This window comes from Myotis myotis, unplaced genomic scaffold (assembly GCF_014108235.1).
Source record: "Myotis myotis isolate mMyoMyo1 unplaced genomic scaffold, mMyoMyo1.p scaffold_m19_p_17, whole genome shotgun sequence".
NCBI lineage: Eukaryota > Metazoa > Chordata > Mammalia > Chiroptera > Vespertilionidae > Myotis > Myotis myotis.
The window spans coordinates 24384897-24409274 of NW_023416321.1; the positions used below are offsets into that span (position 1 = coordinate 24384897).

General features: G+C 48.8%; 1 protein-coding gene across 1 annotated transcript; it reads right to left on the reverse strand.

The window, feature by feature from the left end:
• Positions 1–823: 823 nt before the first annotated feature.
• Positions 824–18714, reverse strand: LPO (lactoperoxidase). The gene is made up of 13 exons (XM_036342194.1): positions 18598–18714; positions 15125–15202; positions 14474–14561; positions 12899–13059; positions 11489–11603; positions 10686–10815; positions 9756–9962; positions 8183–8507; positions 6609–6769; positions 4151–4403; positions 2969–3142; positions 2071–2308; positions 824–1884 (listed from the first exon to the last, which is right to left on the reverse strand). Exons 2-13 carry the CDS (start codon positions 15198–15200, stop codon positions 1677–1679), a joined length of 2136 nt encoding a protein of 711 aa, XP_036198087.1. The 5' UTR covers positions 15201–15202; positions 18598–18714; the 3' UTR covers positions 824–1676.
• Positions 18715–24378: the final 5664 nt, after the last annotated feature.

The following is a 24378-nucleotide window of genomic DNA, read 5'->3' on the forward strand; positions in this document are numbered from 1 at the left end:
GTCCTGGCTTTATGTGGCCAGAGCTGAGACAAGGGAAGGAGGGTACTTCCCTACTGCCTGGAGCATGAACCCTATAATCTGAAAGACGGATTCCCACATTTAGGGAGGGGCACCCTCAACTGAAAGTGTGTAGGACGCTGGAGCTAATGTACCCATAGGAGCCCCAGGCCACACCAGGACCTCACCAGAGCAGCATAAAACTTATCTTCAGTTCACTGATGATGAGTATGGTGCTCAGAGATGTGAAGGGGCTTCTCCGAGGCCTTGAAGAAGTCGGTACCAGGGCCAGGGCTGCAGCCCAGGTCTTCCGGCTTCTGGGTTGTTCCCACAAGATGGTTAAGTACCTCCCATCCATCCCCACCCCCATCCCACCAGGGAGGGCACCTGGAGGCCCTGGCTGGGCTGACCTTACCCAGAGAGTTATTTATTTATTTTAAATGTATTTTTAATGAATTCAGAGAGGAAGGGAGAGGGAGAGATAGAAACATTAATGATGAGAATCATTGATTGGCTGCCTCCTGCGCGCCCCCTACTGGGGATTGAGCCCACAACCCGGTCATGTGCCCTTGACCCGGGACCCTTCAATCTGCAGGTTGATGCTCTATCCACTGAGCCAAACTGGCTAGGGTCAGTGGGTCATTTTAAAAGAATACAGTGGGGCCTTGACTTACGAGTTTAATTCGTTCCGAGACCGAGCTCGTTAAGGAGCTCATTAACTCAAATTACTCTATCAACTCTGCAAGAAATTGGCTGAGAGACAGCTGGTATCTCAAAAAACTCATTAGTCGGGACACTCGTAAGTCAAGGCCCCACTGTACATGAATATGTGTTAGCTAGCAGCACAAGGAATATTCTGGAAATGTCCCTTTAGAGGCCTCCCAGGCTCCAAGGTCTACCCTAGAAGGGCCTCTGGAAGGGAAATTAACTCTAGATAGAGGGGGATCCAGGCTTGGCTTTCCTCCCTGATCCCTGACATTACCAGGCCTTCTCTCTTGCCTTGCTATGGCCATTGCTCCTTTTCCCGGGAGCCCCTTGCCTCCTCTTCTTAGAGAACTCTTTGAAATTCTACCAAACTAAGCCCTCCTAGCCCCCCAGACCCATGCACACCTCTTAGTGATGAAACTGTAAACATCTAGTTACTTAATTGGCAGTGATTCCAAGGCCTGCCTTCCAGAAGGGAACAGTGTCGTTGCCAGCATCTTTAGTCAATCATCAGGCATTTATTGAGTGCTTACTGTGTACCAAGCACCTTGCTGGGTGGCACAGGAGACCCTCAGAAGCAGGTCAATTCCCTGGTTCAAGGAACTTACAATCTAGTTGAGAAGAAAGAGGAAAGGTAAGGGTGCAAAGGCCACAGCCTCAGCCAAGACTTATTCCAGGGAGAGGATAGGTGACATCTGACAAGCTAGACTGGAAGGGCATCTCGGCACGTCTACATCATGACAAACGAGGATCTCCCCAGGCAGAGGGGATGGGAGCAGTGGATTTCAAGTGGAAGAACTGGAACGGCCAAGGCTCTGGCCTTGGGCTTGCGTGGGGTGTGCATCTGTCAAGTGTAACAAGACCTGGCTGAAAAGAAGGGCTGGGACGGTGTGGAGGGCTCAGGGAGTGGTCATTGAACTTGCTTGAAATGGCATCACGGACCAAAGGGCGCTTTCCCGCAGTGTGGAAGGTCCCTAAATCCCCTCTGAGGCCCAGGGTGAGAGGTCCAGCTTCTCAATGGCTGAGCAATCCACAAAGTCTTGGGGGTAGCTGTTGGCCTGGAACGGGTTTGGCGGGACTTTGGTGATGTGGGTGTTGTCACAGACAAGGCGTGAGAAGGACATTTTCTGCAGAGAGTCCCGCTGCTTCTCAGTGAAGACGCCAGGGTTCTCCCACCAGAACCTGCAGAAACAGAAGCACAGTCTGTAGAGACTGCCCAGCTGTTGACCCTTCCATGCCCTCCGAAGGGGAAGGAAGGAGGTCATGGGGACCATGCTGAGGTCTGTGTTCGTCCTCATGCAGGAGGTGGGGACACCCACCTCGGGGAAGGACCTGCCCTCCTCTGCCATCCCACTGAGGTTCACTTACCTGTCGCCATCTCGGATCTGCTGGAACTGTTTCCCCAGGAGGCAGGCCAGGAGAGACCCCACCCGGCCCCTTTCTACCAGTGGCTCAGCAATGCCCCCAATCCAGATGTCGATGTTGCTAGGGGTCCCATAGAGATCCAGGAACTTCTTAGCCAGCATTTCGTTCTTCAGTACAGCACCCAGCTCTGCCAGTGTCTGGGGCTGCAAGAGGTCGCAGAAGCCTCTCCAGGAGTTATACCCTAGGCAGAGAGAGTGAAGCTGTCTCATCCCAGGGACTACTTGTCCAAAGCCCCCCTTATGGACATACCCACTCCAGTTCCATCCGCACTGGAGAGTCTAGCTTTTATGATGAGGTTCCATTGTTTGCTACCTGGGGTACGTCAGACTCAAGAGGGCTAGCAGGTTATGGGGGTCCAGACCCTATCCTAAGCACATATGGAAACTGTAGGACAAAGATGTTAAGTAACTTGCCTAAGGTCACATAACTCGAACTGGCACAGGTGGAATTTGAATCCAGGTAGTCTGGCTCTTAATTATAACATTAAATGGCCTCCCCTCAGTCTAAAAGAAGGCCCCATAGTCATCAATTTCTCTCTGTTCTCCTTTTCTAATTTTTTTCCCTGGGCTTTCAAACTGGTTTTACAAGTCCTTTGGTGATCTCTTTTTTCATTTGAGGATCTCCAAACTGGTACCAGATATGTTACCATTGTTTCCTTGTTTCTACATTAGGGAGAATGGGAGATGCCATTTCACAGATGAGCAAATGAGTCTTAAAAATCGGTATATCTGCCTGCTCTTTTAGAATTGATCAGATCCTCAGGATGACAGATGAGAGTCCTCTAGAACCCCAGAAAGTAGCTTCATGTTCCCCAGGCCAGGTCAGACCCAGGCCCACTCACCAGGCATCCCGTGGTCCCGGCCACGCTGTATATTAATGGCAGCCAGGTCGAAGCCATGGATCTTGTGAGTGGGCTGGAAAAGCTTATTGCGCAGCTCTCCGGTCATCATTTTATTCTGCTTCATCAACTTGGACTTCTTGGCCAGTAGGCCCCGCACCAGAGGGTCAATTCCACCTGCAAGGAACCTGGGGATGAGGGGAGGGTGGGGACATCTTCCACTACTGCTCCCTCCCTCCACCAGACATTTTCTCTCAGGTTGAAGTAGGGCCAACTGAACTTCTCAGGCTACAATTGGGGAGAGAAGAGCACAGTGCAGCCTGCAGGGTGCGCTGTTGCGCTGGGGGAGGGGGCAGTCCAGACAGCCTGCTTTGGGGTGGAAGAAAGGGCCATTCGTGAAATAATAGCATGAAGATAAGATTCAGAAAAAAATTATTTAAACCCTCACCCAAGAATATGTTTTTCATTGATTCTACACGGAGAGGGAGAGAAAGAGAAACATTGATGTGAGAGAGAAATATCGGTCGGTGCCTCATACACGCAACCCGACTGGATGTATCAAACCTGCAACCTGAGTATGTGCCCTGACCAGGTATTGAACCCATGGCCCTTGGATGCATGGGATGATGCTCTAACAGAACACTGGCCAGGGCAAGCTTCGGGATTTTTCCAAACTCCAGTTCAGACAGTTGGCTCCTTCTCCTTCCACATGTTCCCTTAAGGAATGGTGCTCCATAGGAAAAGGTAGCAGAAATCTATAAAAAAATGGCCCTAACTTGGCACTTAATAGAGGTGGAAAGCCCTAGAGGGGGGCAGAGAAGAGTAATTTACTTACCAAACCCATCAATTCTTTCTACAGGACTGAGGGAAGCCTGACACAGGGAAAGGAGGTAGGAAAAACCTGGCACCTTAAAGGCCAGATGAGGAAAGAATAATAACTAGAATTTATTGACCACCTCCTGTGTATCAGGAGCTGTTGCTCTACATGTATATTTCAAAAATTTTTTATACCCTAGCGAGATAGGTACTATTATTGTCCACATTTTACAACTGAGGCCCAATGAGGGGAATTCCCTTACCCAACGTCATACAGAAAGTGCCTGGAGTCTGACTTCCAAGCCAGGTTTCCTTAAAAGCAGGCTTCAGGGTGAGACAGCCAGGTGGCAGCTGGCTGGATGGGCTTACCGTCTTTGACCATCCTCCAGCTGTTGAAGAAGAGGGTGTGCAAGGGGAGCTCTGGTTCTGGACCCCATGGCTGATAGTTCTCATCCAGGCGGGACACAGTGGAGGGAACCTCCAAGTGGCCGAAGCGGAAAGCAAAGGTGAAGACATTGGAAATTCGAGGGTCCACAGATTTATTGTAGCCTCTGTAAGGAGGGATCCACTTCTCCATCTCCACACCTAGCACAATGGGGAGGTAGTCCCTAAAGGTGATGATCTGGAAGGAGCAACAAGTCATGAGGAAAGGGTGTGAGAAATGCTGCGCCATGGAGAGATCTGCTCACCATGGAGAGTTTCTGAAAACAATGAACTAACATAAATTAAGAATTTTTTCAAAAAATAGAAAATCTTGCCACCACATGACACAATAATTATATTAATGTTTAGCCTTTCTAATATTTGTCGATACAATATTCATTTTACATAGTTGTAATCCTAGAGAATGCAAACTTTTGCATTTGGCTTTTTCACTTCACATTTATCACATTTCTACCCAACTCACGATGATATAACTACATGTGTATAATATTCTATTGCACTCACGGGTCCTTCACTCTTTTACTCTTAGGTTGTTTCCAATTTGTTCAGCAGCACAGACTTTGTGGAGGGCATCCTTGGGGCAGGCGGCCTGCTCCTCGGGCTATGGGGAGCAGCAGGAGACAGAATCCTGCTTTTGGCCACAGTGGACTGGCCCAGTTTGATGCCACTTGATCTGAAGGGACAGGGGCGGGGCGGGGGGTGGGCGGGCGGACATATGGGTTTTCATTTTCTACCATGTGCAGAAAAGCCGAGAAAACCCGTCCGCAGAGAGAGTGGGGAACAAAAAAGTGGAAAGGGGAGCAGAGAGGAGAGAGGGACAGAGTGAGAATAGCTGCTTTCATTCCAGATGGTTTCCCGTCTCTGGCTCTAACCCTAACTGAGGCCCAACTATACTCCCTTTCCTGGAGTTCCAGGAGAAACCCTTATCAGCTCCCACTTGACACGTGTATAGGATTAAATCAGTCTTGAACATTGCACTAGCCTGAGTGGGTTTCTTTTTCTTGTTGTCCAAAAAGCCTTACTGTGGACGGAATTGTGTCCCCCTGAAATTCACATGTTGAAGCTCTGACCCCTACTGTGTTTGGAGATTGGGCCTGTAAAGAGGTAACTAAGGTTAAATGAGGTCATAAGGGTGGGGCCCTAAACCAATAGGACCAGCGTCCTTATAAGAAGAGGGAGAGACACCAGGTTGGTGCATGCTCAGAGGAAAGACCATGTGGGGGCACAAAGGAAATGCAGCCATCTTGCAAGCCAGGGAAAGAGGCCTCACGAGAAACCAGGCCTGCTAACGCCTTGATTTTCCAGCTTCCAGAGCTGTGAGAAAATAAATTCCTGGAAGCCTGTATAAACGAATACAAGCCTAAACTCAGATAATGTTTAGGTAGATAGTTTTTATTCTTTGGATAATTTCCTACAAATATCTTCAGCAGGATGAACCTCAAGGAAATTATACTAAATGTAAAAAGCCAGTCTCAAAAGGATTCATACTGCATGATTTCATTCATGTAACATTCATGAAATAACATAACCGTAGAGATGGAGAACAGATTAGTGGTTGCCAAGGGTTGGGGGTATGGCAAGGGGAGGGTGGATGTGACTATTAAGGGTATCATAAGGGAGTTTTGTGGTTGTGGTGGAGTTAAGCATCTTTATTGTGGTGGTGGTTACATGAACCAACATATGTGATAAAATTGCATGGAGCTACATACACCCACACATACATACATGCATGCCTGTATTTATAACTGGTAAGATCTGAATAAATGCTATGATTTGTATCATGTTAACTCCCTGCTTTTGATATCGTACCATAGTTATACATAATCTTGGCATTGGAGGTGGCTGGGTGCATGTACATTTTTTTTTTTTTACAACTTCTTGAGAATCAACAATTATTCCAAAATTTTTATTTTGAAAAATACGTACATGATTAATATCAACATATCAAGCTTTCTGAGTCTTTTCTAGTTAGTCAATCAGCCAGTCAACTAGAACAATTGACTATACCTATGACATGTGGCTTAGGTGCAGAGTATTGAAAAAAAAAGATAATCTAAATGAAGAACCAAAACAACTGCTATGTACCAATTCCAGGAGCAATGGAACCTACAGTCCCCTGTAGGCACCAGCCCGGAGGCATACTGAGTGATCAACATATGAATGACTCTGTTGAATACTCTAGATCCGGAGATTCATTTGGGGGAAGAGAAGCTGAAGAAACAAAAGGGAGGACTTGGAAGACCGACCGAGACAATTGGCAAGAAGCAGTGGAGGAGAATATGGGGAAATGGAGGTGTGACAAGCAGAGGAGGCAGCCTGAGTGTGGCAGTGAGCAGAGGGAAGAGCCAGGAGGGCCTGTGAGGAAGGTGCTGGGACTCTGTACCTGCACGAAGGCCCCCAGGATTTTCCGGGCTTCCTGGTAGAGCTTCTCTCCATCCCACTGAGGATTGAGCCTCTTCAGCTCCCTGGCCAGCCGGTTGTGCTCTCGGAGAAAGAGGGTGTGGGACGCGGCCAGCAGGACATGCTCTGAGGCTCGGGAATCCCCTGAAAGCCCAGAAGGCAGGAAGGTGGGTTCCCCCTGAGCAGCCCCAGAACCCAGTGACCTGCACAAAAACATAAATGGTGGTGCCCCCGGGGACCCTCTCCTAAGCCCCTGCTTGCAGTTAACTTAAGGGAAGTCCGGTGGAGAGAGGGCAGGGTGGGGATCCATAGGGTTGAATCTCGGCTCCACACACACACACACACACATTGTTTAGGTGTGGCTAAAAGCGGGGGTGAAGGGGGGCTTTTTACCGTGTGAAGCAACTTTGAGGGTTTTAGGAATGTGGGTTTGAGGGCAGGAGCCTGAGAGGAGGCTCAACTCCTCTGTGTGGTAAAGGAAGAAGAATGTGGGATGGGGGCTACCAAGAGGGAGAGAGGGAAGGAGGAACAGGATGGGGGGTCCGGTAAATGGTAAAAGACCAGATGTTTCACAAGGGGACTGCTCCGTGTGTCCTCTGATCATCAGGAAAGTCTGTTGAATTCACAAATGCTTGGTCTTAGTGGGTATTTTTGTGGAAAACAGGAAGGGGCTCGGTTTTGTGTCTGAATTGATAAGAGATACGTGTGGACCCAGAATCTAAGAGAGCTACGAAAAAACCTCTGCCATGCCAGGGTGGGCAGGGGGTTTGTCCTGGGAGAGTGAGGTTTTGGCAAAGGGAAGGCCTCCAGAAGCCAAAGACAGAGAGGACCAGGAGGGCATGAGTCTCTGAATGAACAGAATTGGGGGGGCTTTGGTGTGCACAGGCTATCTGGAGTGTGGGCTTTGTGCCAAGCTTATAAAACCATAAAAATATGCATTCCTCTTAATCTAGAACTTCCTCCTCTAGGAAGTTATCTTAATAAAATTATTCAAATGAGCACAAAAATTCATCAACAAGGATGTTCATTACCTAAAAACAACAAAAATCACAGAAAAACCAGAAATGACTTAACTGTCTCCAAGTAAGGTTGATAAAATAAATTATGGTGGTATGCCATGGAATACCAGGCAGCCATTAAAAATCATGTTGTAGAAGAATATTTAAGATGAAATATTAAGTGCAGACACCAGGTTATAGAGCATTACTGTATGACACTGGTTATGTAAAATGATGTAGAAACTATAGCTATAATAGAAAAAAACAGAAAGATAGGTATTTAAATGTTAACAATGGTTTTCTGTGGGTGGTGGAATTTTGTTGATTTTCTAATTTTCTTTGTGTTTATCTGGACTCCCTTAAATTTTTTTTTTACAGTGAACACATGTTCTTAGATTTTGTATTCATCTGGGCCCGTCTGCCAGGTTTGGTGTGCATTTTTCCAGAAGATGATGAGAGAAAGCCATGGAAAAGCTGCCTGGAGTCCTCGTAAGGTTTCTCTGGCCTCTGCTCTCCCTCCCCTTGTCCTGGGGCCCCTCTCATTCCATCCTAGACTCACCCGTCAGGAAGCAGGGCACGCGGGCAGTGGTGTTGATGAACTCACAGGGGCTTGGCTTCTTTTTGTCAAAGGGCAAGTAGGCCAGCCCATGGTCCCAGACCTCCTGGTTGACAGCCATGAGGCCCAGGGGGCTGCTGAGGTTGCGGAGGCGGCTGGCCAGGCTGGGCTCGGGGCCGTACACTAAGCTGGCGTCCAGGAAGGAGGTCAGAGCGTTGATCTGCTCTCGGGCCAGGGTCTGGTAAGGCGGAGTGGGGCAGACAAACCCCGCTCTGAAGAAAGGCATGCACTTCCCTTGAGTCCCCACCTTGGGGTCATCGTGCGGGAGCTGCGGAGAGATTGCGGGTGGGAGACTGGGCAGAGGTGGTACAGCCAGCTCAGGCAACCTCTCCCCTGGGCAGATCTGGATGAAGCTGACAAAGATGCTGATGGTACCTGAGTCTCAGACACTGACTCTAGACACCTCCTGCTGATGCTTACACATCCTGGGCCCACAGCCCTGAAGCTCATTACATCCTGCTGTGTAAAAGGGCTGAGGGGAATCCTTCAACCTTTCAGAGACAAGGCTTCACATTTTTGGTGGAGAGAGTCCTAAGATCCCGGACAGGGAAGCAGGGCATGAGAAAGGAACGGGTTCATTAATCACTGCTACCAACAGCAGCTACCATGTATGTATTTTGTAACTACCATGTGCGAGGCATTTTGCATACTTTCTACTTTGGGTCTTCATAGAACCCCGTAAGGTAGCTAATTCAGGCCCATTTACAGGTGAGAAAACTGAGGCTCAGAAAGGTTAAGTACCTTGCCCCAAAACTTACAGACTTGAAGAGAAACATGTGAGATTCCGATCCAGATTGGCCTCACTCCGCAGTTCAGGTTCTTTACATCATGCCACCTAGCCTCGATTTGTTTGTTGTCTGAGAGAAAAGAATCACCCCCTAACCCTAAAATCCATGAATAAGAAGAAAAGGGGCACCATTGCAAGTCCCTCTCCCTTCCTGCTGGAAATCCCCACAATTTCTGATCCCTCCATCAAGTTTTAGCTCTTTTGGGGAGTAGCCTTCCTGAACCTCAAGATGACATATCACAGCAGAGTTCCACAAACTTTACTGTGCGTAAAAGGAATCTCCTGGGGATCCTGGTGAATTGCAGGTTCTGTTCCCCAATGCCTGGGGTGAGGCTTGAGATTTTACATTCTCCCATGTCCCTGTGTGGTGCCAATGCTGCTGGTTGGGGACATAGACAGCCCTCCCCAGAGCTTCCTGATTGTATCATTAGAGGCTACTTGTCCATTTCCCACACGGGCCCTTTTTCCTTGAGGGAAGGGACAGTGTCTTATTCGCCTTTGAATCTCCAGCACATAGTGCACTGCCTGGCACGAAGTAAATGATTAATGTCTATCTACTGAATAAATGGATGAGTGAATGCATGGACCTGTGAGGACCAGGAAGCGGTCAAATCAGCATTCAAGTATGCAAATTCAAAATCTACTTAGAGAGCCTGGCTGATGGGCCGGAAATGACGGGCCAATCAGGAAGGCAAGGGCTTGTCAGGGACGCGCAGCGGCAGGGCCTACCACGATAGGGAAGCAGTTGTCTCCCTGGAGACAGTACTTGTCACACTGCTCTTTGGAGTACTCGCTGCTCCCCAGCTCAGTGTCGGGGGCAAAATCCAGGTCGTGGTCCACAATTTGACCCCATTGCATGAAGAGCAGGGACGTGTTTTGGTCCAGAACATCCTCCTCATTCAGGTAGCTGGCAATCTGGTTGGATACCTCACGGGCCTGCGGGAGGGGAAGGGAGGGAAGGGAGGGTTGGAGGAAAAAGTGCTTTGAGGATCCAGATTGAGCTGCAGTTTTTTGAGTTCCTACGATTAAATAAGGAGCACTTATTTAATCCTCATGGCAAGCGTGTGAGGTATGTGGCATTCCCCCCATTTTGTAGATGAAACTGGGTCCTAGAGAGGTGCGGTCAATTCTCCAAGGTCAGCCACAAAGGGACAGGGATGGGATTAAACACAGGCCTGTGTGACTTGATGGCTTCCAAGGCTAATGCCCTTTCCACTAGGGAGAAGGAAAACAAAGGCGGCTGCCTCTGAAGTGCCAGGTGTCGGGGAGGGGCTCCGGGGAGGGGCTGCCAACTCAGATGAGGCCAAGGGAGAGGACCTCCAGGCAAACAACAGCTGATGCACTCCGGGGGCCGGGGCAGCGAAAGCATAAGCAGGATGGGGTAGGGAGGCCATCTGCCTAGGAGGCCCCAGGGTATCTGGCCTGTGGGCAACCCGGATGGGACAGCCACGTGGCTAGGCTCCGGGCTCTGCGCTCTGCTGCCCTCTCGTGGCAGCTGAGGAACATCGCCCGGCAGCGAGTCCTAACGTCCGTCTCTCCCGCTGCGGCCCCACCGCGCACCCGCTGTCCTCCCACCTATTTCTTCTTCTTGTTTTATGGGTGGGGAGCGCATCTGCTCCCCTCTGACTCCCACCCTTCACCCTCCTGCTGGGGCCTCACCAGCGGGATCCGGAAGCCGTTCCGGGTCTTCCCCGGCGTCCACCCGAAGGGCAGGGAGAGCCCGTCCTCGTACTCCGCGGGCAGCCAGCGCGCCAGCGCCCTGTTGGCAGCGCCCAGCGCGGGGTTCCTCCTAAAACCGCAGGACCAGCCCTCAGCCGCGGTCGGTCCACTCCGGGGTTTGCTTCTCGCAAACCCCTCGGGGATCCCATGAGGAAGGACCGGGAGCCTCCACCGAGGGAAAGGGGGTGCGGAGGAGGCGCCTCTCAAACGGGAGGGTTTCCGAACTACCCCCACCACCTGCAGGCGCGGGGCTCCTATGCCCTGGGGAAGGGTGCTGCCTCCAGTGGGATCAGGTAGTCTCTTTAGAAGATGGGAGTTAGGAGATGGTTCCAACAGAACAGATTCCAGTAGTGCCCCAAGTTTAGGAGGGTAAGGAAGTGGCTGGGCTTGGAATGCCCAAGGGGCAAAGCCCCTGGCTGGGCTGGGCTGGGCAGGTGGGCTGGGTAAGGCAGATGGGCAGGGTAAGGCTGGTGGGCTGGGTAAGGCAGGTGGGCAGGGTGAGGCAGGTGGGCAGGGTGAGGCAGGTGGGAAGGGTGAGGCAGGTGGGAAGGGTAAGGCAGGTGGGCTGGGTGAGGCAGGTGGGAAGGGTGAGGCAGGTGGGAAGGGTGAGGCAGGTGGGCTGGGTGAGGCAGGTGGGAAGGGTGAGGCAGGTGGGCTGGGTGAGGCAGGTGGGCAGGGTGAGGCAGGTGTGCTGGCTGTGGCAGTAGGAGGGCATGTCCCCCGTAGCTCCCAAGCCCACTCACTGGTTATTGCAGTCTCCTGTAAGGGTGCGGTAGGAGCTGTTGTCGCATATCACTTCAGGGACAGGGGCCCCACAGCCCACCTCCCAGGAGAGTGCAGTCAAGTCCAGGCTGGGGTCTGAAACAGAAGGGACGCCCAAGGGGCTGAGTTATTCCTCCGCTCAGACGCACTGGGGGAGGCAGGAAAGGGAAACCAGGGGTGAACGTACACTTTTTGGAATACATTCTATGTTCTAAGCAAGCATTCCCGAGGTGGTCTCTCATCTAATCCTGAGAATTCACTAAGGTAAGGATTTAAATCCCCATTTTACAGAGAAGAAACTGAGCCCATAGTGCTCAGAGACTTGCCCCAGGCCACACAGATAGTAACCGCGGAGTCCCCAGAATTGTTAGTAATTCTTTGCAAGGTCATTTGAATTGAAGATCTTTCTTTTAGAATAGAAATACCCCAGAGAGGCTAAGCACAAGTTAGTATGAGTTAGTTTGATAAGACTGCTTTTTTTTTCTAAAGCAGCGGTTCTCAACCTGTGAGTCGCGACCCCTTTGGCGGTCGAACGACCCTTTCACAGGGGTCGCCTAAGACCATCCTGCATATCAGATATTTACATTACGATTCATAACAGTAGCAACATTACAGTTATGAAGTAGCAACGAAAATAATTCTATGGTTGGGTCACAACATGAAGAACTGTACTTAAAGGGCCAGAAGGTTGAGAACCACTGTAATAAAGCTTCTCTGACATCTACAGTAGTGAGCAAGCAGGAATTTAGATAGGAAAGACGTTGGGGAGGAACAGGTCATTTTTGAGTGAGGCGCACTGTGGTCTTGGGAGCAGTAACATAGTGGGCGGGAGGGTAGGCATCAGCGGCCTCCATGTGGGCACAGCGTGGAGAGAGATCCAACCTCCTGGTGCAGCCTGTGGTCCGTCCCAGCGACTACAGCGAAAGACAGGAGAGGGAATCTGGCCCAAGAGGCTTCTTCTCGGGGACCAGCTGTGACAGTTTGCAGAGACCGGGGTTCAACCCCCAGCCCATTTGAGTCTCAGTGTCCAAAGGGCTCCCTATTTCTCCTCACCTTGTCCCGGTTTCCTTCTTTGGGAACTTGGGGATTTGCCCAAGCCCTAGGCCGTGTATCTTTCCTCACTGGATGCCAGAACCTAACCCCTTCCTCCATGACTCTCCATGAGCTGTGACACTGGGTAGGGGGTGGGGGTGGAGGAACTCAGGATCGATCATCAGCTCATTGTTCCAGCTCCACGTTACCCGGAGCAAGTTGGAAATCTCATCTCCTCTAAGTGCCCCAGACACAGGTGGCTGAAATGTCCCCTTCACAGGCGGAAAGTGGTGACACTGTGGTTTGGAACAGGGAGCCCGTGTTCACTGACGTTAGTACTTCCTCTGGGTTTTCTGTACCTGTGACATTGGTGGAGGTCGCTTTCTGCCTCAGTCTCTTTAAGGACTCCTCCCACACCTGCCCGTTGCGGATGGCTGTGCGCGTCCGGCCCTTGGCATGCTTGAGGTACTCTGAGAGCTGTCGGGTGGTGGCTGCCTTATTGCTCATGGAAGTCTTCAGCCTACAGTGAAGAGCAAGGGGGGTGGGGGAGTCATGACCGGGCCCCCTGGGCCCTGGCCTGTAGAAGGGGTGTGAGGTGGTGTGTGTGTGGGGAGGCCACGGAGGGAGTGCTTTCAGGATCTTTGCTCCGCTCTCTTCTGATGCCTCTGGAAGAGCTATTCTGGGAGGAGGAAGCTGCCGTGTGCCTTTAAGCTTTGTCAGGTCTGGCTCCGAGAGAGGAAAGGCAGGTGGACTGAGTGCTGCCTGGGTTAGAACCAAAGGGTTGCAGCTGTGGCAGAATCGATTGGGGAACCTTAAAAACACCGTAGTCCCAGGACATACAGATTCCGACTGAGGACCACAGCCAAGGACCTAGCATCTCACGGAGGCTTGTGGGTGGAGAATTCTAGAAATGGCATGCCCATGAGAGCATTCTTAATCACCTGTGGCCCTAGAGTTGGTGTGGAGTTTGTTTAGATGTGGGCCTAGCACCCAGCCTCTTGCTGGCCATTTCTTGGGCCAGATGTTAAGCCTTTTTATTCCTTAATTTCCCATGTGTAAAATGAGAAGCCCAAACCCTTTTACTAAGAAGCTTGTGATGGTACAGAGAAGACCAAGGCAAGGTGGTGTCCGAAAAGTCCCTCCATGAGGACACTCCCCTTCCCTGTGCCTCACTCTCCTCATGCATGAGCTGAAGGGGTTCTCTGAGGTCATCTGCAATATTGGAAGAGGCTCGAATTCACACAGAAGACAACGCTGCTTTAGGGGTACAATTCACTGGCTGAACACCTGGCCTGTCACTATTAACTCTATTTCCAGTGTGAGGGGACATGGGGTCTCAGCCTGAGGGGTTATGTGGGCATGTGGGCCAAGCATAGGGACTGTGATAACCAGGCTCTAATCACCAGGCCTATCCCCTTCTAGCCTGCCCCAACCTTCATAAGAAGGAACCCTAACCTCTTTCCTGCCCCAGGACCTTTGCCTGTGCTGTTCCAGTCTCTGGAAAGCCATCCCTCTGCCTCTCCACAGGGCTAGCTCCTTCTCATCCTCCATCCGGCTTCCCTGACTCCTATACCTGCAGTAGCAACCATTGCTGTGTTGATGCCTTCATTCCACTGCCAGTCATGATTACTGGATTGTCGATGTGCTTGTGTAACAAGCTGTTTAAATGTGATTCTTTACATCTCCATGAGGCCCCCAAGTCCAAGAGCTAATGAATGAGGACAAGTTCTAAACAGGCTGGTCATCCTATGCATGACTTGCATGGGAGGTGATGAACACTGACTTTGTGGCTTTTATTCAATCCCCAGCTTGGGACGATAAGAGGATTGACATTAAGGAGGGGGAGAGAATTTTCATTTGGAGACAGTTGCTGAAATACTAGGCATTTCCCTCCCCTGCCACCATGGAAACCTTCCTCTTTGTGTCTCAAATACCTGGTCCGGGAATCCAGGAAGGCCTTGTTGACTTGGACCTTGACCTGACTCACAACATAAGACATGGTAGCAGTCTTGGTGGCCTGTTCTTGGAGGGGAAGAAACAAGCAGAAGGTATCAGATGCCACTCCTGGGAGATGCCCTCTGCTTCTGTCCCTCTTTCTCACCTCCCCCGCCCCCCCCCTCCCCCCCCCACACACACACAGTCCCTCAAATCTGAGCAAGCAGAAGATCAAGATTAGGAAACTTTCTGGTACCAATAATTAACCAATCAGATGCAACCTTATGTGATGTGACCAATAAGATGCAACTCTATTATATGACCTATGTATTTATGGTTCAAGACAGGGCGTTCACCCCTGATGACTATTGTTGTGTTGACCGACCGTTGTCATTTTTTTAATTTGACAATGTAAGGGAAAAGAGGTCAGTGCCCTAAATATACGGTATTGCATGTGTTAAAAATTCTTGCGGCACACCGGCTGAAAATTACTGCTCTGGAGTCTTCAGAGGAGCATCCTGCTGGCACCTTGAGTTTGGATTTCTAACCTCCCAAACTGTTGGAAAAAAAACTTGCTGTTGCCTTAAGCCAACCAGTCTGTGGTCCTTTGCTGCAGTAGCCCCAGGAAGACAATATAGGGAGGCACTTACCACTGGTGGCAGATGCTGCAGCGTGGAGCAAGGCCAGGGAAGCGAGGAGGCCTGGGACACAGAGAAGGGCCCGCATCGCTGAAACAAGATACAGATCGTGGTGTGAGCCTTGTCAAGCCCCCAGAAAGGGGATGGTAAAGCAGAGAAGCCCCAGGGACAGCAGACACCCTCACATTGGAACAGAGAAGGGGAAGCTATAGTAACAGCATCTACCATATGTGCAGGCCCATGCCAGGTGCTCGAATGAGGCAGTGGGAGGGAAAGAACTCAGGCTTTGGTGTCTGGAGATCCTGAGTTGTAGTTCTGCATTTGCTCTAAGTAGCTCTATGACACTGGGCAGGTTACTTCACTTAATATCTCTGGGCCACTGACCTGCCAAGTGAGGAGGGTTGGACCAAGTGATGCAGGACTTTTTATCGTGTCCTGACAGCCAGTGACTGAGATCCTGTACCCGTCTTGCCACCTACCTGTCTCAAAGAGAAATGCTGTTACCAGACCTGGAACATGTCTGTGGGTTCCTTCCCTCTTTCCCCTCAGGATGTATTGCTCCTTGCAAGCCATCCTCTGGCCCAACACCGGGAAGTATGCCCTAGAAGCAGACACTCAGCAATTCCCTTCACAACTAGCAGGGGCTTCACTTCCCTCAAACAGCCAACTTGATGGGAACACAGGAATGAAAGTTGTGGCAAAGCTCAGACTCCTCTGAGCCCATAGCTGTGTCCCAGGTGGCCTGGAGAGATTCCAGCTCCTTTCATTATGAGCTTTAACTTGGAACCTGAATCATCAGGCTAAAACTTGTACAGCTTTGTTTGCTGATGGGGGCTTAGGGGCTTAGAGTGTTGGTTAGGTTTGGTGGAATAGACCTTAAACATCTTTTGAGGAGATTCTAACTCCAACCTAGGGAGGTCTCCATATGCGGATGGAATGATCATGTGTTTAGACTATGTTCTTGGCAGGCCCTCTGCTTGCACAAGAGGGCATAATTCTCCCCTCAGTGTGTGTTCACTGGTGAACCCCAGAAACACGTCAAGGAGAACATTCTCAGATTGGCTGTCCCCTCCACACCTGCTCGAAGCTCCCAAAGAGAAATTGTAGTTCAGGGGCTTTGCCTGAGAGACCACCAGGCAGCCTTCCAGACACGCTCTAGATAATAGCCCCTTGGACTAGGCCAGCCCAGAAAAGAACTAACTGGTCAGTTCAGCCTCTCTCTCACTCCCTCAATCTTTCCTTATGCCATTTTATGGTCCCCCTAATAATTTTTGCCTTGTTATAAGTTAACTCTAGAAAAAAAAGGCAAGATAAGAACAAATAACTCTGGCTAAGATTCTCTCTGGCAATTTTTTTGGTTTTTTTTTTTTCTGAGAGGAGTTCTCAAAGGACTTGACCCCTGATGGGTTCCTGTCCTTATACCTATATGGACCCAAGTAGAACCAGAGTCTTCTTTGTGACTCAAGGAGACCATTGAGCCAGCAGAAACCTACCTTTGCAGCCAAACAAAGAGAATGGTTTTGGAGTAAAAGGTATCATCTATACTAATTAAAGGGTGATATGCTAATTGGACCAGACGTCCTTCCAGGCGTCATTCCGGATGTCCTTCCGGACAAAGCCAGGGCCAGAGGGAAGCAGCCCAGGTCCCGGGTGCCTGCCGGTGGCCAGAGGAGGGAAGCAGCCCAGATCCTGGCTGCCAGAGGGAAGCCAGTACCAGCAGCTGGGGCAAGGAAGGCCGACTCTTGCACAAATTTTCATGCATCAGGCCTCTAGTTTATATATAAATATACATAAGAGCCTAAGCAACTACTCAACTGCTTGACTGGTGCTATGACACTCACTGACCACCAGGGGGCAAATGCTCAATGCAGGTGCTGCCCCCTGATGGTCAGTGCCCTCCTACAATGGGAGCACCCCTCAGCTGACCAACGGGTGCCAGTGTCAGGGCTCACGACTGGCCACCACAGCCTGGAGACCACAGCAGAGCAGCAGCAAGCCTGCTGAGCGGAGGTGGCAGGCACAGCAAGGCCGGGATGAGCAGAAGCGGCAGGCAGGAGTGGCAGGCAGCGTTGGACTGCAGGTTTCAGCTCACATATCACTGTTTTCATGTATGTTTCCCCTATCAGGCCATGAGCTCCTCAAGAGATATGTCTTGTTTATTTGTTTCTCCAGCAGCCAAACCTAGTGTTAGTACTTAATAGGTGTTGGGTCCATGCTGAACGAAAGAAATTCCTAGAGCAGAAAAGTTCAGCATCTGGATGGTACAGTGGAAGAGGGTGGTGACTGTCCCTTAGCAGGCTTCTCACACCTTGATGAGCCTATTAATCACCTGGGGATCATGTTAAATGCAGATTCTGACTCGGGGGTCATAGAGGGGCCCAAGAATTTGTACTTCTAACAAGCTCCCAGGTGTTGTTGTTGCTGCTGGCCTACAGACCACACTCTGAAAACTAAGGCCTTCCAGAGTCCGACTCTCACACTTGCTGAGAAATTACCAAGGAGGCTGCAGGAAGACCTGAGAGAGGAAGGAGTCAGTGGGATCCTTTTTCATGAATTGTGAGAGCTCTGTTGAGGGAGGTGAATGAGTCGGTAGGAAAACCAACGAACACCCCAAACACCCCCAAGAACGCTCTATTTGATCTTTTGAGCAGCTGCAGGATCAGAAGGAGAATGGAGTGGAGATAGCTCTTATCAAGCCGACTATAGCAGAAACAACCCTTTATCTCAGCCACCTAAGCACATAAAAAGCAATGTGATTCAACCGCTTTTTCCACCCTCAAATTAAACCTATCTAATATTGCTGCAATTCATACACTTGGTTAAGAGCCAGCTGTGCAGAGGGCATTGAAGACACCTGAGTCTAGACGTTCAAGGCTAATCAGATGTTCAGATCTGCTGTAGACATGAGATGCTGGAAACAAGATGAAGATCTGACAGCCTTGGCTTAGGAAACCCTTTGAAACACTGCAAATTTTTCATATGATATCACACCATTCTCAAAAATACCACATAGAGCAGTGTTTCTCAACCTGTGGGTCGCGACCCCTTTGGCGGTCGAACGACCCTTTCACAGGGGTCGCCTAAGACCATCCTGCATATCAGATATTTACATTACGATTCATAACAGTAGCAACATTGCAGTTATGAAGTAGCAACGAAAATAATTTTATGGTTGGGTCACAACATGAGGAACTGTATTTAAAGGGCCAGAAGGTTGAGAACCACTGACATAGAGCATTATTCTGTTATTATTTTCCCCCCAACTCTCTGTGTGCCCTGAACACCTGTCCTCCTTGCCCCTCACTGGACATAATCACATTCTCCCGTACATCAAACAGGGATGACCTACCATAGTGGCTGCCAAATCTGGGACCAGAGAATGCCCAACAAGTCCAAATCCTGTACCAAGCTTTCTGAGAAGCCTTTAGGAAATGTCATCGTCAATTTTGCAGAAACCAGGAAAAATTAAAGTTAGTGATTCTTACCTGCCAAATGCCTTGGTCTCCTGTAGAAGCCAGGGGCGTTGCTCTGCTTAGAGGAGCTGGACTTTTATAACTGCTACCAAGAATTTATTTCTGGGAAAGGCCCAGAAGGAAAGATTTGGAGGGGCTGATGTGGCTTGGAGGAGAGGCTCAGGTTCAGCAGGAAACACCCCGTGACTCCAGGCAGATGCATGAGGAAACTGACGAATAGAAGAAGGGATTGGCTGATGCAATATCACCGGCTCTGGGTGAAGCAGATCTTCTCTCCACTTTCCAGGTTAAACACGTGGCCCTGATGCAGTCACAGAAGGCAAAACTCCAAACTTCGAGCAGGCTGTCCCTCGTAAGCCCCTAATGAGACCTCAATCACCCTTAAAACTAGAAACAAATAAATGGCTCTCTCCCCATTCATTTATTCCCTGCCATTTGATCCCTTCCTTGCCTTTCACCCAATCCATTTTGGAGGCCAATAGATTCATCTTTTGGTTTTAAAGTGATTAGAAAATGTTGACTTCTTCCTTTGGGGTTTAAAGTTTCAAAATACTGCTGCTTTTTGGCCACAAGAGAGGTGAGAAGAGGACTGGACTTGACGTCTGCCTCTGGCACTGCATGGCTCTGGCCAAGTCACTTCACCTTCTGATGCCTCATATTCTCTAGCTGCAACACTGACGGTTGATTTAGAGTCAGACGATTTTGATGATTCTATGACTTCATGCCTGCCATAGGGTGACCCATTAAAAAACACCAATCTCTGGGAGCGTATTGATTTAAAGCACAAGTATAATGTTATGTACTATCTCTACCTCAATGACTTTGAAATGCCAAGTTCATTAGATCAATAGGAAGGAAACAGCAAGGATCCAAGAAAACAAAATTCCATGAAAGTTAATTTTACAAGCAGACACTTTAAAACATAAGCCTCTTTATAAAATTGCACGTTAGGTTGAAAATCTCTGGAGTACTGTCAGAAATTCAGCAACCCCAAACCAAATCCTTGTGTTTACCTTCCAAAAAGTGATAGCGCCTTTCTCCAGCTGATGGATTGTAGGTAAAAGCTGCTCTCCTGTGATGAATCCAGACAGATTAGCTGGGCGTTTCCGAAAGAGGCAGCTGGCCCAGAAAGGTGAGTGAGGGACTTCAGGATTGTCTTGTTTTCTTTGAAAGACATTTCCACTCCTCAGTCAAGCATTGTTTTTCTTTTACCATTCCCTACATTTTGGAGCAAGCTTCTCAAGGCTCTCCCTTCCAGGTTAATGAAGCTGTGTCTTTATATGGATCTTGAGCTAGCTGGTTCTGAATGATTTCAAGAGCGAACTTCATTCTGGAAGATCCTATGGAATAATATTGCTTTTTAATGTGCAACGAACAGTGAGATACTGGAGTTAGGGTAACAGCCAGAGGCAGGTCTAACTGTCTCTTGGTCTCAATCATGTTATAAGATATAGTATGTCCTAGGTTTATCCTTTTTTGTAATGGGCAGGGATGTGCCAGCGCCAGATCAGTATAGTTTTTCCTTTGTTTTGAGCATAAAACATACCTGGAAGCAGTCACAGTGGACATGTAATTGTCCTCTGGATAATTTGTATTTTCAGAGCTTTGCTGACATGTATTGACATGTGTTAATGGACTTATCTCAATCTAGTTAGATGTCTCCCCATTAGGAAATGGCAAATTAGCCTGAGAAGTGGAGACTGGAAGACAGAAAGTCCAGTAAACAACTAAAACAGCCAATAGCTTCTCATCTATCAGCACAGAGATGTCAAGAAATGTTAGTAACAGCAGCAGTAGCAGCAGCAGGAAGTACCCAATGAAAATATAGTCCATCCCTGGCACATGGCAACACACACACACACACACACACACACACACACACACACACACATTCACTTTCTAGGAATTCACAGTTTATAAATGAAACTTACCTTGGACATGGTTGGTTTTCTTCTATGCCCTTCCAGAAGTAGAATTCTGCATACTGCACATGCAACCTTTGGCTGATCAATGGGACACTCACGGTCAGTGACAAAGTGATCACTCTGTTTATATGAGATGATCGTAGCTCTCACACTGGGCCACAGCCTGTCAACTATCCCCACCATTTCAGGCGCCATCTTCCTTGGAAGCCTAGCCAGTGCCTTCCTCATCTGTCTGTTTGACATCCCAACTCCCATGGACTTGGCTGTCATTCATAACTTGACAGGTTATTTTTTTTCTTTCCTGGCTAAGATGTATTTCCTCTTGTTCATTTCCTAGAACACCAAACAAATAGACTTCTTGTCCCCACCATGGCTCCATATGCCAATGTTTATTCTTTCTGGGGCTCATCCATTTGCTCTATCCCAGAGAAGGGAGGAACCCAGGTGCTCTGACATAAGCCATCCAGGCCTCCAGAGGGGTGTTGGAGATGACAACTCTTCTGTGAATGGCGACCCTGGGCAACACAGGCCCTTGGGAAGGATGGGAACATTGCCAGGCAGCCCCCTTCAGATTGAGGAGGGATTTGTGGAAAAGAAAAGTGTCTGGGATGCCTTGTGTGTCTCCCTCAACAGACAGAAAAAGGTTCTGTTGTCTTCCCTAAGTATTTTTTAGGGGGAGGAGTGACTGGATGTTTGGCAGCTTCTGAGACTGGCATAACATCAGGCCTAGTATCAATGAGTTTTTTTCAATTAGCCACAGAATGCTGGGAGCTGAAGGGCTGCGTCTTGTTCAGGGCCTCCCCAGGAGCCCCCTGGTGGAGTGGGCAGAGGGAATTCCCAAGAACCACTCTGGTGGAGTGAGCAGAATTCTGCCCCTTCCTTCTCTTCATTAATCAAAAATCCTTTTTTCCGTCAAGGCCATTCTTCCGTTGCCCATCAGTGTTCTGTACCTTCTTTTCTTTGATCTCCCTCTTAGATACTCACCGAGCACCTACTGCTATGTGCTTCCTGCTTTTACCTTTTCTTACTCCCAGTCCTTTTTCTTCCCAATTAGCTTGCAAATGATGAAATTTGATAAGTTTACCCCATGTGAAAAAGGTGCCAGATCTTTCCTGTCTTGTCAGGGTAATGAAGGGATAGGACTGGGAAAAGTGACAGATCTCAGAGCTCAGCCAAGATAATCTGACCCAAAAGAAATCCAGAAATGGTCAGGGTCGAGATGGAAGATAGCCATCTGTCATCTAAGTCACAAATAAACCCAGGATTTTAAGGATTTTATCATTGAGGAGTCTGATGGATATATTTTGTGGTAAATCCACAGAGAAAACATCATTCCAATATTGTCCTCTGTTGCTCAAGAAAGCACACATGACCCAGCCGGTGTGGTTCAATGGTTGAGCATCGACCAGGAGGCCACAGTTCTATTCCCGGTCAGGGCACATGCCCGGGGTGTAGGCTTAATCCCCAGTGAGAGGCGTGCAGGAGGCAGCTGATCAGTGATTCTCATCATTGATGTTTCTATCTCCCTCTCCCTTCCTCTTTGAAATCAATTTTTAAAAAAAGAAAAAAAGGAAGTATGCCTGTGCACGTGCATGCACACAGATAAAATACCAAGCAATAAGTGAAAATGCAAGGAGGTTAGCTAGATTAGGATTCAGAAAGCCAGGTCTAGTCTGAGCTTGCTACTCACTGGCCATGTGACCTTGAGGAAGTCACTCTTCATTTGCAGACCTCAACTTTCTTATCAGTAAAAATAAGTGGGGCCACTAAGTAATTGCGGGGCTCCCTTAAGATCCGCGGTTTGGGATCATGTTGTGAACCATCAGACCTAGGTCTTAGTGCCAGTCTGCTTCTGCCCTGTTGTACAATCTTGTACAAGTCACATAGCCTCAGTTCTCTTTACACAAAAAAGGAATCAGGATCCTATGATATTCACTTTTAGGACCAGCTGGGGTGGGGTTTTCTTTAGTTTTGAGGGACAACCAAAATAAAAGAATGAGAGGAATCTTGTTGAGAGAGGGGAAGAAAAATTCTGCTGGGAATGTGATTATTCTCTCAGTCACTCTGGTTGGAAACCAGAGAGTCATCTTGGGTGCCTTTACTCTTCTTTTTTCTCTTCTTCCTTCCTCCCGTCTCCCATCTCAAACACCAATTCCTATCCATTTGTCCTTCATAAATCTTGTGCATCTGTCACTTCCTTGCCTTCCCACATAGTTGTCTGCCCTAAATCATCTCAGTTTTGCTCCAGTGCCACGCCCTTCTCACTGGTCTCCCTGCCACCCCCTCTCCCTACCCCTTGCCTCCTGTACACTAAAGTTTCCACCACTGTGCTCCCCACTACCCACAGGAAAAATCTCAAGTTTTAGCCAAGGTTTTATCCTGTCTCCCCTCCTATGTCTTCCATCACACAACAATCCTCTACCCCAGCTCTTCATTCCAGCCAAACGAGCCTCCTCTTTCCCCCAGCACTGCTTCTGTGCCTTTCCCTCTGCCATTCCCACACCTGGCTTGCTCTGTCTCTTCTTGTCCAGGTCCAATGTTTAGCTCAAGCCGTAGCTCCTCCTGAAGCCTTTCTGCCTGTCAAGCCCTAGAGAGCATTGTACACTGGTTTTCTTTTCCTCTTCTGTGCTTTTCTTGTTTATTATCTCTTTATGCATCTTTCCTGTTGCCCAAATTAGGTCATAAATTCCTTAAGAGCTCTAAATTAAATTGAGCAATCAATAATATTTGTTTTGATGGTAAAGATGATGACACTGGTGTAAAATTTACCTTGGCTTAATTTAGTTATTCAAATCCAAGTTCTTGACTGTCAGTTCTCAAGCTGTTTCTGGAAACCATACCCTAACCCAGTGATGGCGAACCTATGACACGCGTGTCAGAGGTGACACGTGAACTCATTTTTTTGGTTGATTTTTCTTTGATAAATGGCATTTAAATATATAAAATAAATATCAAAAATGTAAGTCTTTGCTTTACTATGGTTGCAAATATAAAAAAATTTCCATATGTGACACGGCACCAGAGTTAAGTTAGGGTTTTTCAAAATGCTGACACGCCGAGCTCAAAAGGTTCGCCATCACTGCCCTAACCTGACTACAATACTGTGTTTAAAGTGTAGCTAGAGTTTCTGGATTATTCTCTTCTCTCTTCCATCTTCCCCAACGTCAGAGCCCTACTGCCCATTCTAAGCTGCACAGAAACAGACAGTCAAGAGATTATGAAGAACATCTGAGTCTTGGTCCCTTTACAGTTGGGAGAAACAGCAGCTTAAACCACCTTTGAATCTTAAGGTGGAACTTCAACACCTGTTTCCCAGATGGCTAAAGAATCTTTCAGAAGCAACAGAGCCCATATGCCCCAGGCTCATGAAGTTCTATCGTTAGGTCTCTGTGGTGGATGGAGGTTGAAGTCCTGAATGGATGTCCCTGAGGAGGCACCCCACTCCCCGGCTGACTCTCCCAGCACTAATGGGTGGTGTCCATTGGGTGCCAGGGTGTGTCCTCTGGGACTTACTGTAAATGGCTGAGTTCTCACTACTTTTTTTAAAAAAATATATTTTATTGATTTTATACAGAGAGGAAGGGAGAGGGATAGAGAGCCAGAAACATCGATGAGAGAGAAACATCGATCAGCTGCCTCCTGCACAACTCCCACTGGGGATGTGCCCGCAACCAAGGAATATGCTCTTGACCGGAATCAAACCTGGGACCCTTCAGTCCGCAGGCCGACGCTCTATCCACTGAGCCAAACCGGTTAGGGCCTCACTACTTTTTTCAAGGTTATTTGGGGGTGTGCACGAATAACATGCTCTGGAAGGTTGTGGTGGAGGCTGGAATAGGGTGAGGCATACTTTGTGGTAATAGAATCC